The 15,716-nt window shown below is 42.9% G+C and overlaps 2 protein-coding genes across 2 annotated transcripts; one reads left to right on the top strand and one right to left on the bottom strand.

Annotated features, from left to right (window-relative positions):
- Positions 1-2,987: 2,987 nt before the first annotated feature.
- pdhb (pyruvate dehydrogenase E1 subunit beta) lies at positions 2,988-8,491 on the top strand. Its single transcript, XM_069715341.1, has 11 exons — positions 2,988-3,068; positions 3,155-3,214; positions 4,186-4,293; positions 5,254-5,316; positions 5,454-5,489; positions 5,864-6,054; positions 6,201-6,295; positions 6,820-6,930; positions 7,172-7,263; positions 7,355-7,496; positions 7,932-8,491. Exons 1-11 carry the CDS (start codon positions 3,030-3,032, stop codon positions 8,075-8,077), a joined length of 1,083 nt encoding a protein of 360 aa, XP_069571442.1. The 5' UTR covers positions 2,988-3,029; the 3' UTR covers positions 8,078-8,491.
- A 2,211-nt stretch (positions 8,492-10,702) lies between these two features.
- Positions 10,703-14,324, bottom strand: LOC138630759 (uncharacterized). Its single transcript, XM_069715300.1, has 6 exons — positions 14,049-14,324; positions 13,667-14,002; positions 12,792-12,959; positions 12,516-12,694; positions 12,160-12,400; positions 10,703-12,025 (listed from the first exon to the last, which is right to left on the bottom strand). The coding sequence occupies exons 1-6, from the start codon at positions 14,322-14,324 to the stop codon at positions 11,564-11,566; spliced, it is 1,662 nt and encodes a 553-aa protein (XP_069571401.1). The 3' UTR covers positions 10,703-11,563.
- Positions 14,325-15,716: the final 1,392 nt, after the last annotated feature.

Below are 15,716 nucleotides of genomic sequence, written 5' to 3'. Positions count from 1 at the left end.
GTTTTTTGCACGAGCGGCAAAAAGCGAAGAGCAGCACACGATTCCTCAGAGCAGCTAAATACGCAGCTACGACGAATTCGTTTTTACGTCCGCCTGTTCGTTTGCACACTTTCTCTTTGCACGTTAAAAAAAAAAAAAGTGGGCGTGTCCTTTAAAAACAAAAACAATGGAGAAAGACTTTTAACTCGACTTGTCTTAATTGCCTCATTTTGCTGCAACCCGCTTCTTCTGCAAAGGTTTTTTATCACCAGAATGAAACCTGTATTTTTTTTTCCACCAGATCTCCAAATGTTTAAAAATGCATCGTTTTTTTTTTTTTTTTTTTTTTTTTTTTTTCGCTTCTTATAACTTCGATAGAAAAAAAAAAACGTTTACATCAAATTCAAAATCCTTGTCAGTCGGGTTTCCCTCCATCCAGGCAGCCGGCAGCTTCAGGACTCGATAGTCGTGCGGTGGATTAAAAGTGTTGAAAATGAATACTTTGAGAGCGTTGAGAAAAAAAAAATTCTTTGACTGTGTGAAAATGGGATGTGGACTCAGAGCCTATAAATAATCTGGTATTTATCATCATTTAGGGTAAAAAAAAAAAAAAAAATTCAATAAATAAAAATAGAAGCTGCTTACGTAAGAAAAGTACATAGAAATAAATTAAAAAAATTAGATTAGAAAAATAATTTATTCATGAAAAAAATATGATTCATAAAACAATTTTTTTGAATTTTTTTTTTTTTTTACCGGAAGTCACCTGAAGCAACCGGGATCGTCCCACCTTCAGTACAGATGTTTCATTAAACGACATCTAACGTTAACACTAGTTTATTAAAACACTCACCGTTGAGCTGAGGTTTAATTTAACACTCAGACTGCTGATATTTGGTGTTTTTTTTTTATTCAATTGTGATTTTTTTTTTTTTTACATTTGTTGTACTGAGATTTATTTCATCGTGCCATACGGGCCGCCGTGCCAATGGACATCTGAATGTTGTTGTTTATTTTCTCTCGCATGTGTCAATACGACGCGAACGCTTCAGCTCACGGCTTAATGCGGTTATTATTTTACAAATGTCAGAAAATAGAAACTGTCCTTGTGTTTTAAGATTATTTGTTCTCACGTTTGAAGACATCGTTTGGCTTTTTTTTTTTGCTTCAAAACAATAACTTAAAACAACTAATCAGTATTTTTAAAGGCTTGCAGAGTAATAATAATCCACTAAAATAAGAAAAACCCTCAGAATTAAAAAAAAAAAAAAAAGATAAAATTTTTGCATTTTGACTTTGGAAAACAAAAATTATGCAACTCGGATCTAATTCTGTCGGATAGTTTCGGAAAATATTCAGGTTTTCGCAGCGAGAGCACGTCAGTCGGAACAAATAGAGGGATCATTTAGCTGCTGTGGTCTTTCGATCGTATCGCATGATCTTCTTCGATAAATCAGAATATCTCACGAGAACCTGCCGACGCTCCAGAAGAGCGACTAAACTGGACGTAGTTGTGAGTTTTTGTTTTTTTCCCAAAATCGAGATTGAACATTCGATCTTGAACGTGTGCTGGATTTAATCTTAAAGGAATAGTTCAACAATTTCTAAAAACAATAAATAGAAAATGTATTCCCCACCAGAAAACATATAAAATATTATTCAAAATTGTGAATTATTCCTTTAAAAGTGATTTCACCACAATCAGTGGAAGCAGCAGTAAACTGTGGCCTTTTTTTTTTGGGTCATTTTTATTTTATACATACATTTTTTCCCCCCGAGTGTCTTAGTCCTCGTTTCTTCACCTTCGCATGAATCCTCTCGCCTGCGACCACCTGACTGTGTCGTGCGCTGAAGCGTCGGCGGACGAAGTTCGAGCTCGATGCCCAAAATCATGAAGTTATTTTGTTATTTTGTATTTTTTTTTCCCCGTGCAGCCCGGCCGAATGCTAACGCGCGTTAACTTGTGTGAGAAATGTCTCTCTGCAGCACTTTAGAGGGGTGGAAGATGCGTTTGTGTTCGCGAATAAACAAATTTGCAGACTACATTTTTCTGAGGTCATTTACAAGTCGATGAGCGCATTTAATGCAGCTGCACAAAAAAAAAAAATAGGACCCTCGTCTTCATCAACGTTGAACATGTATATCTGAGATGATACTTGCATAAACTGAACAAACGTTTGATTAAAAGTAAAAATGGTTCAGGAAACGTGAGTGACGAGTGTTTATTGTTTCTGCTGTGCTAAATAATGCGTTAAGTGTTGATATTGGGACGCAGTTGAGACCGTTGGTGGCGCTAAAGCTCCCAAAAGGAAGAAGAAGAAGAAGCATTAAAAAGGAAGCGTACTCGCTCCAAATCGCATCCTTTTCACGCTACGGATCGATACGACAAAGTGGGTCGAAGTTCAAGTTTTAAGTTCAAAGTAAATATTAAAAAAAATATAGGATGCGATTCAGAAAGCAGAGCCAGCGTGCCACTTTTTAGTTGGTGTGGAGGTATTTTTGTGTCTTTATTATGCAAGCAAAATAAAATTGTTTTAAAAGCAAATTTTTTTTTTTTTTTATTTATGATAAAAAATTATTAAATAAATTTATTTATAATAAAAATAAAATGTATTTATTTATTTTTAAATAAAGCTAATTTAAAAGCAAATTTCTTGCACTGCAATAAATAAATAAAAATCAAATTTGTAAGTAAAAATATATAAAAAATGAGGAAAATGTCATTACGCCTTTACAATACAATACCCGCCTTCTAGTTTGTTTAAAAACTGTGATATTAATCTAATCGGAGCAAAAAAAAAAACCGGTGATAATAATCCGTGTGGTGATTTGTTTTGGTCGTGTTGGTCTTCCATACTTAGGAAACAGCAGCTCGGCGTCCTCGGGGGTTTTTTTTTTCCACGCCTGAGGTTTGCCCCGCCCACTTCTCCCACCGAACCGCTGCGATTGGCTCCCTGCGATGACGCGACCCCCCCCCCCACACACCGACGCACATCCGGGCCTTTTCGAGTCCCCGCCCTCTAAACCTCACGGCAGAGGACACTTTGAAGATGGCGGCGTCGCTGAAGTGCTTTCTCCGCTCGGGAAACGTACGGGAACGATTCAAAGACGTTTGTTTTTTTATTTTATTTTATTTGAACAGCGATGTCAGTAACTGTCCTGTCTTCCCCTGCAGAATGCCGTGTCGGCGGTGCGGCGGCGGGGTTTCCACAAGAGCGCTCCGGCCGCGGTTCAGGTCGGTGCTAGCGTGCTAACTTTAGCCGCAGCTAAAGGGACGTTTGTCCTTCGTTATGTTGTTTTAACTCCAGAGTTTAAAAGACGGAAAGACGTCCGACAGTCGACTCGTTCAACGGCTTACCTGGTTTGGTGTAAGCCGGTGTAGCTGTTAGCCGTTAGCTGCCCATTAGAGAGTTTTTTTTTTTTTATTTAGGGGGGTCACGTGTCACGATGACGTGCCACGATGACGTAACACGTAAATAAATGAAAAGTAAATAAATCTCTGCATTTCATCAACTGGTGCTTTAAATAAACAAAACAAAAAAACATGAAAATGTAAGCTTCATTACCTTATCGTGCCAAAAATATTGAGGTAAATTAAGTGTTGAATTTAACAGATTAATCTATTATGACGTCATAGGGCCGTATTAATAAATTTAGCATTTAAAAAAAAAAAAAAAATTTTTTTAATAAGGATGAAATGTCAACAATGAATTAAGAAATGTCGAGAATAAAGTGGAGCTTGTTTTAAGGATAATATCGATAGGTTGAGAATAAAGTCCAAAAATACTATTTAAAAATATATATATTTGGTCATTTTAAAAGACAAAAATCAAGAAAAATGGAAGTAATTCTGCTTTGAAATTGACTGAAAACAATTATTAGTTTTTAAAATAAATACATGTTCAATATTAATTTAGCAGGAACGTGTTTTAAAGGAAATAGATAGAAACAGGAATGATTACGGTTAAAGGTCGGATTAACGTTCGTTTTTGTAATAAAAAATACAAACATTAGTTTTAAAATCTGCCGACTGGACTGAATATGTAACAAATGACTCGATGTGCGTCGAGTGCGTTTTGTTGGACAACACTGAAGCGTGAAAACAGAGTAGTTTGACAGGCGGAGGCTCCGAGGATGAACTCGGTCCTCCGGCTGTCGGCAGCGGGTCGTTTCTCACCGCGGGTTGTTGGTCGATGTTGTCGTCAGGTGACGGTCCGCGACGCCCTCAACCAGGCGCTGGACGAGGAGCTGGAGCGGGACGAGCGGGTGTTCCTGATGGGGGAGGAGGTGGCGCAGTACGACGGAGCCTACAAGGTGAGGAGACGCTCGGCGGACCGGCTTTTCAGTTCGACGTATTTTGCAGGACACTCGCGGGATCTTTACTCTCATTTCGAGTCGTTGTTGTTTCGGTTTTTATGAATTCAGCCCGTTTTCTATCACGGCTGCGCTCTCGAGACTTTTTAATCGAACTGCAGAGCAGCAGATTCGGACCATCGATGACTCGTCAGGAGTTAGAAAACCGGACGAAGAACAGAGAGGTCACCGAAGTCCGCTGGCTTACGCTTAATGAGCTCAACATATACGACCTAAACCTACGCTCAATGAGACGATACGCATTTGTGGATGTGAGGATGTGTACAGCGCACTTGTATGTGTACACACACAAACAAACAAACAAACAATCTGTCCTCTATTGGCTCTTGTTATCTGCTCTGGTGAGTGAACGCCATTCACTTCCACTTCATTGGTAAAAGAGAGAGTATGCGAGTGTGTATTTAATAATATAAAGACTAAAATCACAAGGTGCTGCCCTGTAGACAAAATTAATAATATACTCAGATAAAATATATAAAATTACATTAAAAAGTAGCAAAAACTGAGTCGCAGGCAGAAAAGCCTTAAACCTTGAACGTCATCATCAGACTGTCTGAGCATCAGATCTGAGAACAGTCATCAGTCTTCCTCACCTCAGAAATGGGAAAAGAAAACAACAACAAACATTCGTGACACTTTTAGAAACTCAAAAAAGAACAAAAACCGTCATTACAAATCAAAAAAGAACAAAAACCGTCGTTACAAATCAAACTATCACAAAGTCTCCGGAGTCAGAAAGTTTAATGTTTTTCTGACTTAAAAAAAAAAAAAAACTCAAGGTCAACGAGGTCGAATGCTTCACTCGGTTTGAGAAGAAAGAAACGAGAATTTCCTCAAAGTGTGGCCTCATTTTAACAGTAAACTGTGTGTGTGTGTGTGTGTGTGTGTGTGTGTGTGCAGGTGAGCAGGGGTCTGTGGAAGAAGTACGGAGACAAACGCATCATGGACACTCCGATCTCAGAGGTGAGACTCGACGTCCCGTCACATCGTTCACCAACCTGAATCTTTGAATCTGGTTCAAATAAAACTCGTATTCGGAGAAACTCAGCTGTGTTTTTTTTGTGTTTTTTTTTGTCCGTTGTGTCTCCTCCGCGGTCCAGATGGGATTCACCGGCATCGCAGTGGGAGCCGCCATGGTGAGTTCCTCTCCACCTACAAACACATTAACTCAGGTGTCACTGTGGCTGTCTTATGATTGGAGGATTAAAAAAAAAAAAATAAAAGATTTCAACACCCACCAGACATAATTAGTCCCGACCAGTCTTCATCGCTAGTGTCCAAAATAAAAGATATAACGCAGACTGGATATGATTTAAAAAAAAAATTTTTGCCCCGTCTCAACTCAGTTTGAGGTCTTTGTTACTCGGAAATACACCTACATTCAACTACAGTTGAAAAGAGAGAAATATAAATTGAAAAGATGATGACTCATCAGAAAATTGGATTAAATATTGATGACTCATCAGCATCACTGCGTCCCCCTCTTCCTCCTCCTCCTCCTCCTCCTCAGGCCGGCCTGAGACCCATCTGCGAGTTCATGACCTTCAACTTCTCCATGCAAGCCATCGACCAGGTCATCAACTCGGCGGCGAAGACCTACTACATGTCGGCCGGTCGGCAGACGGTCCCCATCGTCTTCAGAGGACCCAACGGAGCCTCGGCCGGCGTCGCCGCGCAGCACTCGCAGTGCTTCGCCGCGTGGTGCGTTCGCTTCCAGTGGGAGCTCTCGATACTGGCCGCAAAGATGCTTTTTTTTTTTCGTGTGTGTGTGTGTGGTTATTTATTTAATTTTTTTGTGACCAGCGGGTGATGTTGGTTTCTGTGCGGTTGTCGTGTCTCGTCTGCAGGTACGCTCACTGTCCGGGCCTGAAGGTCGTGAGTCCCTGGAACTCAGAAGACGCCAGAGGTCTCCTGAAAGCAGCAATCAGAGACGACAACCCCGGTGAGAAAACCAAACTGCAGCAGGTCGGAGGGTTTTTTTTTTTTTTTTTTTTAAAGGAGAAACTTCTCTCTTAAAAGGAAACTCGGAAAATGTTTCTACTGTGATGTCGTAGTCGTAGAGAGTCCTTCAGCCTGTCATCAAACAGAAATAATACAGAAGTGGTTTAATACGCGTTTAAAAAAAACATTTTGAAGTCCGATTAAAGTTGTTTCTTTTTTTTTTTTTGGACTAAATTGCTGAAAAACTGTTCTTAAAAAAAAAAAAAATCTCGTTTAAATCCACAAAAAGCCGATGTGTGATTTACATTATTACCCTTTTGATTTCTACAACTCTGTTAAATGTAACCTTAAAGAAAGATTTCTCAGCCCTCCAACATCTCTTTTACTATAATGAGTAAAAAATATGCAGAAACCCGACAACATCCGCCGATAAGAAGCCATTGCAGCCCGTTTAAAAAAACCAAAAACAACGGTGAGCGTGAGTTTAAACGTGTAAGGGGTTTTTTTGTGTGTTTTTTTTTGCAGTGGTGTTCCTGGAGAACGAGCTGATGTACGGCGTTCCCTTCGAGATGTCGGACGAGTCGCAGTCCAAAGATTTCACCATTCCCATCGGCAAGGCCAAGGTCGAGAGAGCAGGTGAGACGGACGCGGAGGGGACTCGGCTCCAATAGATGGACAGATGGACTTTATTGATCCCGCAAGAGGAAATATTTCCGTTGCCGCATCATGGGAGATACGGGAAAAGCAATAAAAAAAATTAAAAAAAATTTTTTTTTTAAAATGACAGAATACAAAATAGTAAAAGTAGAAATGTAAAAAAAAAAAAATGCTGTTGACGTGAATGTGACCGTCGGATCTGTTTCTGAACTGGTTTCAGGGACTCATATCACCCTGGTCGCTCACTCCCGGTACGTTAGTTACTCCCTGGACGCCGCCGCCGTCCTCGCCAAGGAGGGAATCGAGTGCGAGGTGAGAGGAACGCGCCCGCCGACGGCCGAGACGGAACGACGTGCCCTCACCACCCCGTTAACTACTTCCTGTCTGTGTGTGTGTGTGTCAGGTGATCAACCTCCGGAGCATCCGCCCCTTGGACGTGGAGACCATCGAGGCCAGCGTGATGAAGACCAACCACCTGGTGACGGTGGAGGGCGGCTGGCCTCAGTTCGGCGTCGGAGCCGAGATCTGCGCCCGGATCATGGAAGGTAAACGCTCTCATGTTCATCCTGCTCTGCTAAAAAAAAAAAAAAAAATTAACAACCGAGTCGTCGGCGTCTCACTGCGTCATCTCGTCACATTTTATTTCTCAAATATTTAAATGGTTACCTCTTTTTTTTTCATAGTTTTACTGTGATGTGTACAGTTGAGCCCAAACTCATTCATACCTGTCAACTTTTTGACCAATATTTTACTTCTGGATGGAAACCAAGTGAACCGGGATGTTCAGACATTGTGCTCGAGATATAAATGAAAACATGAACTGTTTTTGTTTTTTTTAATTATTATTATTTCTATGAAAAATACCAAATCCATAACGTAAAGCAGCAACTCACTCAGCTTTTTGGTTTGAGTTTTTTTTTTTTTTTTTAGATTTAAGAGCGCTGGAATAAAGAAAATCTCTTTTAACTGTGTGTCTTCAGGCCCCGCCTTCAACTACCTGGACTCCCCGGTTACCAGGGTAACGGGCGTGGACATCCCCATGCCGTACGCCAAAATCCTGGAGGACAACAGCCTGCCGCAGATCAAAGACATCATCTTCTCCATCAAAAAGACCCTCAACATGTGAGACGGCGCAGGCAAAGACACCCCCACCACCACCACCCCTCCCCCATCCCACCTCAAAGCCCGGTGGAAATGCCATCCGGTAAAAGAAATATATATATATATCCAAACCACGTTGTAAATAACAGCCAAACTGTTCCTTTAAAAACAAAAAAACACTCGTAAAAGTTTCTGGACAGATGTTTGGTCCCAGATGTTCGGTCCCAGATGTTCGGTCCCAGAGCAGCAGGACACGCAGAGTTCAGTCAAGTCGGCCGCTTCAAGGTTACGAACTCGACCGAACTCTTTGTGCTGCGTTTGTGCGCGCACGGCTCTCTTCACTTCCTCCCCTTCAAAATAAAAGTCTTTCTATCTCGTAGGCTGTTCTGTGCTTATGTGGAAGTTCAGTAAAGACAAAACTGCTCAGTGAGCGCACACAACAACAACAACAACAACAAAAAACAATCAGGATTTCTAAGAGTTGTTGTGTAAATGAAGTTTCTTCAGTCACACGTCCGTTAAAAGCCGTTTCCTTTCTTCTTCTTTTTTGTGTTTGCTTTAAATTCTGCCTTTGTATCAGCCGTGTAATTTAAATGAAATACTTATCGGGTAGTTGCTCGTCTAAATTAAGAATCTCTTAACTAACTCTGACTAAGTGTTTATTTTATTTAAATGTCCCTAAACTGAGAAACTTGCTCAACATTTGACTTGCGCAATGATTTAAAAGCATCTCGTGCTCTCTGCAGTTTTGTTTTCAGGACCTCCCACATATTTCCATCCACTTAAAAAAAAAACACAAAAAAAACCCGTTAAAAAACCCCACATCATAGTCAGAATATTAACTTACTGACTCGAGTTGGCAGCAGTGACGACGAGCGATCCAGCTGGAGTGTCGCGAATATTTATTGTAGCTGCTGTAAATGATTCTGTTACAGAAATAAAAACCTGTCGGACCTTTAAATTCTGCTTTTTTTTCTTTCACATCACACCAGCGGTTGGATTTCTTTGGTCGGGAATCGGTCCCGCCCACATCGTCTGATTGGTTCAAACCGTTTCTACTTGGGAGCCTAATTAAATAAAAGTGTAACGATATAAAGAAAAAAATCTGTAGACCAAAAAAAAAAAAATAATATGGAAAATCTATAATATACTTTATAAAATTCCATTTAAAAAGCAGCAATAACTGAGCGGCAGGCAGAGAAGCAACAAGCAGGTGAAGCCTTAAGCATTTTTATTGGCAAAGTTTTGCAGCCCGAGTCCGATGGCCGTCATCATCATCATCATCATCATCATCAGACTCGATGTGCTTTAAACTGTCTGAACATCAGATCTGAGAACAGTCATCACAGTCATCTTCAACTCAAAAATATAAAAACAAAACCAACATCCGCGACACTTTTAGAAACTCAAAAAGAACAAAACCGTCGTTACAGATTAAACTATATTACAGAGTCTCCGCGGTCACAAAGGTTTTTTTTTTTTTTTAAATGGTTTTCTGACCCGGAGAGAAACAGTTCGGACAAAACAGAAATGATTCAGTGAACAGAAACAAGATCATTTAAAGACTTTATGTTATGGGGCGTTAATTGTGTGATAATCTTCTGGGAAAAAAAGTACAAAAAAACCGAATTGAACAATTCTTAATGCCACATTTTTCCACGTTGAGCTGACCGACCACATTAACAGTTTATATTCACCACAATCAGCACCGTAAGTTATTAGATTAATTATTGAGTTTTTAGGAAAATCTGATTTCCTAAAAAGTGGAGTTTTTAGCATTTTTTTTTTTTTTTTTCCCCTCAAGAGCTCATGAATGCATCTTTAAAGAAGTTTTACAGAGCCAGCGTTGCGTTCACGTTCACGTAAATGTCAACGTCGGGAGTCGAACTGACGACACGGAAACCGATTTTTCTAAAAGCTCCGACGTGAAAACGAGAATCTGCACATTCCTGAAAAACCAAAACACGGACGCACGGCGAGTTTTGCATGTCGGTGTCTGGTGAGACATTTTGGTCTGTTGAATCTGCTCGCCTTTCTGCCGAGTCGGCTAAACAAAGACTACGGATGAAAAAAAAAAAAAAATAGAAAATCATTGAACCGCACAGCTTCACGTCGACTTTTCTAAAAGTCATCCGACCGAACGGATCGAATCCTGAAACAAAACTTTCGTACAGAAGATTTCAAAAGTTGTAACCTCCAGTATTTTTTTTAACCCTCAACTGTGATCCTCCGACTTGTCGTGATTTAACAATTAATGGCGTGACGTGAAGTCTCGGCACCCCGAAGCCTTTCCGTCTCTTCTGTTGGGTTCGCTGACAAACGAGTAAAACAAACAAAACACAAAATAAAAACTCCAGGTCCCCCCCCCCCTCCCCTCCAGCTGTGCATCAAATCCACTCAAAGACAGAAACGCACAGCTTCGGCATGTAGACGAGAAACCGCCTCGACAGTTTTTGATTCCTCACAGTGTTCAGAATAAAATCAAAATCAAACCCACTTTCTCTTCCTGCGAGTTTATAAACTCGAAACGTCCTGCCAGAGAAAACTCGACTCCGAACCCAAACGAGCTCGCGGCCGCGCTCGGGATTAGAAAATAAAAAATAAAAAAATACACTCACTTCAGCGTTTTAGAGATCTTACTTACTTTCCCGAAACGAAAACTGAGGCTCGTCACGCTTCGTACTTTCTGCAGTGTTTTAAAACTGCATGGAAATATTTGAATATCCAGATTTGAAGAGGAAACGTGTGTGGCGGAGAGAAACCGCTAACATCTTTGTAGATCAATTAAAACCCAAGTAAATATTTATTTTAATCGACACTTTATCCTCAATAAAGTTTCAGGTTATATATTTGTTTGCGGAGGAAAAGACTCAAACTAGCAGCCTCCAAAATAGACTTATTTCTCTGAACTGCAGTTTTATTTTCATAGAAATGAACTATTTGGTTAATTTACAACTTAATTCTCACAATACTTTCTTTAGTAATTATTACAGCTATTTTTTTCAGTGGGGGTCCGTTGAAGGACCGTCTAGTTCCTCCTACTGTTGACCGTATAATTTATTAAAAAAATTACTTTATTTTCTTTCTTAAATGTATTTTTTTGTTCTTCTTCTGGGAATCTATTTGGCAACTGAACAGAAAAACACCAACTTTAGTCGCTGCTGCCGTCAAGACTCAGAACCAAGTCGGTGAATTTTGGGATCCGGCTAATCCGAGTCGTACGACCAGCCCGATAAAAGATGAACCGTGCGATCGCTCGGCTGTGGAGGTTTTGACTGACAGCAGTTCTGTGTTTCAGAAACTCTTCTGGCTCAAACCGATTTAATTTTTATTCGACACAGAAATGAAACATTTAAAAGCGAAGCTCTCCCAAGTTTCCCTCCACAGTTACGGACCTCCTTACGACTCCCACAACACCTTGTGTGCCACGGTTGAGAGGGCGGGGCCTCTGTGCGGCTCTCTGGTCGGAGGCGGGGGCTCCTTGAGTCCGAGGGGCGGAGCCTGCAGAGTCTCAGGGCGCCGATAGGTCGGACCGTCCGACCTCCGAGTGTCCCTTGAGCAGGCCGAGCCTCACCACCACCACCCGCCTCTTTTTCTCCTCCGACCCTTCGTCGTCATCATCCTCCCCCTCCTCTCTCTCCTTCACCTTTCGTTTCCCTCTCTCCTTCCTCTTCTCCTTCCTCTGCTTCTTCGCCTTCTTCTTCCTCCTCTTCTCTTGTATTTCCTCCTCCTGTTGTGCTTCTTCCTCTTGCACCCCGGCCGGCACTTCCTCCTCTTCCACTTCCTCCTCCACTGCCATCACCATTTCTTCCTCTTCTTCCTCGTCGTCATCATCATCTTCTTCTTCATCTTCCTCCTCCTCCTCCTCATCATCTTTTTCTTCCTCGTCGTCGTCGTCCTCCTCGATGTCCATGTCTGTCAGCGTTTCTCCCATCTGCTCGTGTTTGATCCCCGGTTCTCCGTCCTGAGCCGACTGACAGGAACACAAAGTTAAGAAAACAAGACTAAACAGCTGCTCTGACGCCCCCGAGTGGCCAAAAACAATCACTGCGCGACAGGAAAATCACCCAAAAAAAATCAGCCGACGCACAAACGCCGACCACTCACCAATTCCTTGCCGTTTCGCAGCCTGTGCAGCAGCAGCCTGACGGTGTCCTTGTTCTGACACAGTCCCATGGTGTTGAGGGTGTCAAGGGCGGAGCCAGAGCAGCCCTGCAGCCGCAGCTCCGCCCCCAGAGCGGCCTGCAGGAAGTTGTTCTTCCAGATGTTCCTGGTGAAGAGCGGGACGGAGAGCGCCACCACGGTCCGGCGCTCCAGCAGGGTGAGGGCCTGGTCCTCCGTCAGCTGGCTGCCGAAACAAACACAACAGAAGCTCCGTCAGCCGTCGGATCCGCAGACTCTTTTTTTTTTTTTTTTTTTTTTTGAAGCGGCGATTTTAAGAACCGGTCCCGATTCGGACTCACTGGTTGCTCTTGAAGAGGGCGTTGGTGTCGGGGAACAGCGAGCGCATGCAGGCGGTGACGAGCGGCGCTTTGTCCTGGGCCCAGTTCAGACACCGCCGCCAGGGGAAGGACGACAGCGGCTTCTTGCCCGACACCTTCTGGTGGAAGGGGCTGTCCGAGTGCCGCGACAACGCCTTCATCTGCGCCGCGGAAACAAACAGAACGGCGCGATTATATAAACATAAAAACATTTGTCCCCCCCAAATGACAAACCCGGACGAGGGCGTCGGTCCTCACCTCCTCCTTCAGCTGTTTCCTCCAGAACTCCATCATGGGCTTGCGGGCGCCTTTGGCCGACCACAGCATTTGAAAAGCGGCCTTGTAGCTGGATTTGCTCACCAGCAGCGCCGCTTTGCTCTTCTTGCCCATCCTGCGGCCCGTCATCTTCTTGTCTCTCAGTTGTGACTGCAGCCCAAAAAAAACACACACACAAATTTTTTTTTTTTTTTAAACACACCTTTTTTTTTTTAAAACACACAAAAATAAAAAAAAAAAACATAAAAATAAAAAAAACAAAAAAATTTTTTTTTTAAAAAACACGAAAAAAAACAACACAAAAATAAAAAAAAACCACAAAAAAAAAATTTTAAAACCACAAAAATTTAAAAAAAAACCCACAAAAATTAAAAAAAAAAAAAAATACACTATTTTTTTTATTAAAACACAAAAATTAAAAAATATATATATATTTTTACGAGCATATTTTTCATTTTTGTTGTATTTATTTTACAGTTAGGAGGAAACGGATTAACTATTTGGATCAAAATTAATTAAATTAATATGCAGCCGTTTTGACGGTGGAATAATAATGTTTGTCACTTTTTAAACAAGAATCATTTGACTGCTTCCACTTAATTTCATGATTTCATGCCTTTCTGTGTCTCATGATTGTAAACTCGAGCATGTTTTGGGCTTTTTGCTGGTCAGACCCGAAAAAAGTGGATATTTTAAGACTAAACATGCACAAAAGAGAATCGAGCAAACAAAGTAGAAAGTGTATAATGTGAGCAGCAACCTGGGGCTTAAAATATAAAAATAAAAATAAAACCGCTGGGAGAAGTGGTGGAAGTGTGACGGCAGCACACCGGGGAGGAGCCGGTCCAAACACACACCTGTTTGGCCGCCGGCGGTTTCAGCCACAGGGACCGTTTCCCGGTCTGTTTGCGTTTCCCTTTGGTCCTGATGACCTGCGCGCAGGACTCGCACAGGAAGGACTTGTCGTTCACCGCGGAGCCCGGGAAGGCCCAGTGCACGGTGTCCGGGGTGGTGAAGGTGTACACCGCCCTCCGGTTGAAGCTGCGGCCCTGCCGCTCGAACTCCATCTTGCAGCAGGAGCAGTTCTCGTCCTCCGGCCGGTGGGTGCGTCGCCGGCCGCCGCCGCGGGCCGGGGGGCTCAGGGCGGCGGCGGCGGCCCGGGGGGGGTACGGAAGCCGCCGACTTTTGCGGGTCTTCTCCGGTCTGGGCCTCCGCGTCGTTCACGCCGGGACAGTCCACCTCTGCGCCCACGGCCGGTTCGGGAAGCTCCACCACCGGCGCCGGGGAGGAGAAGGAGGAGGAGGAGGAGGAGACACCGGGCTGCGTGGCGCGGCTCCGCTCGGGTTCGGCCGGCGGCGCCGCGCCGGAGGAGGAGGAGGAGGAGGAGCTCGCCGCCTCCGCGGAGGTAACGTGGGAGTCCACCGTGGTGTGAGCGTAGTCGTGCTCGTTGGACTCGGACGGAGGAGCGGGGTCCTCGCCGCTGCCCGCGTTGGGCTCCGGGTTCTCGCTCGCCATGATGACGCGCCGCGTCTCCGTCAGCAGGGCTAGCCGCGCGCAGCTAACACCGAAACCCCCGCCAGCGTTGGTTCGGGACCTCCCAGACTCTCCTCTCCTCCCCGGGACGGGGTCGAAGTGAAACCCCCGAAGCGAAGTGCGCGGCAAAAGTTCTTTTCGGTCGGGTAATTAGGACGCGGTTGCGGCGAAAGTAAAGCTGTAAACTCTCCGGAGCAGACTGAAAACACAGAAGAGCAAGTGGCCAACCGGATGTCACCTCTGATAAACAAAACGGTTTCCGTGCTTTACTTGTGAGCCGACCTGCCGGCGCGGTGGCGCCCCCCTCCCCGTGTGGTGGGAGGACGGTACTGCAGGTCTCTAAGCACGACTTCAGCCTGATCATTAAAAAAAAATGATCACTCCGGTGTGCTTCAATGTTTAACTCCTAATTCAACTGTGTTTTATCTGTTATATATTTATTACACTATGTCTATTGTTCATGCCACGGCGATGTCTTGTTTTAACTTTGACCTTGTTCATTGCTGCTGAACTGATTAGTTGCCAACTCAATTTCGTTGTATTTTTTTTTTTACAATGACAATAAACTGCCTTATGTGGATATATTTCCACGTGCAGTGTCCATATAGTAACATCTTAAGCACATTTCTGCCCAATTCAAGCCTCGTGAAGGAAATCTTCAAGCCGGTTAACGTGTGATGGAGGACGTTTTCAGAGCCCCAGATGACATTAAAAAAAAAAGTATTTGATATCAAGGAGAACAGAAAAAGAGCAGGTCAAATCTGTAAAATGCCAGCCCAGATCTGAAGGTGACCTCCGCCTGCAGGTTGTGTCCATACCCACACTAAAACATCAAGTCACCTTAAACGTTTCACACAACACTTTTCCCAAAGTCAGAACATACTGCTGTTCTGTTTTTTTATGACCCCCTTCCCAACTGGAGGCTCGATCCATCATATCTTTACGACCTTGGTTGGAAGGCCAGCCTGACTGAAGCCTGAAAGATATCTGCGCCGACACAGCCCGAGACAAACCGTGAAATATTTCCTCGCAATAACAATGAACACAGCTGTTCATAAAACAAAAATATTTTCTTTAAAAGATGATTTGACCTAAATATTATTCTGATTACGCAAGCCTTGCAGATTTTATTGCAAAGATGAATTTTCTTGTTCCATAATAAAAAAAAAAAAAATATTATATCTGTTACAAAAGCACTTAAATTCAGATGTTCACTGTTAAAGACACAGCGTAACTTATTTGAATTACTTAACCCCTCTGATTTCTTTATATTATGGATATTGCCACATCATTTTATTTTTCCTCTTCTGTCGTACCAGCCTTATTTTTAGTGGCTATTTCTCACTTTATATAATTTCTCATTTTTCTCTACTT

This window comes from Brachyistius frenatus, unplaced genomic scaffold (genome assembly GCF_029030835.1).
Source record: "Brachyistius frenatus isolate BFR_SWC_R1_liver_20210118 unplaced genomic scaffold, ASM2903083v1 Contig_141, whole genome shotgun sequence".
Lineage (NCBI taxonomy): Eukaryota > Metazoa > Chordata > Actinopteri > Embiotocidae > Brachyistius > Brachyistius frenatus.
The sequence above is the reverse complement of the archived record's forward strand: the minus strand, read 5'-3'. Positions and strand labels throughout refer to the sequence as shown.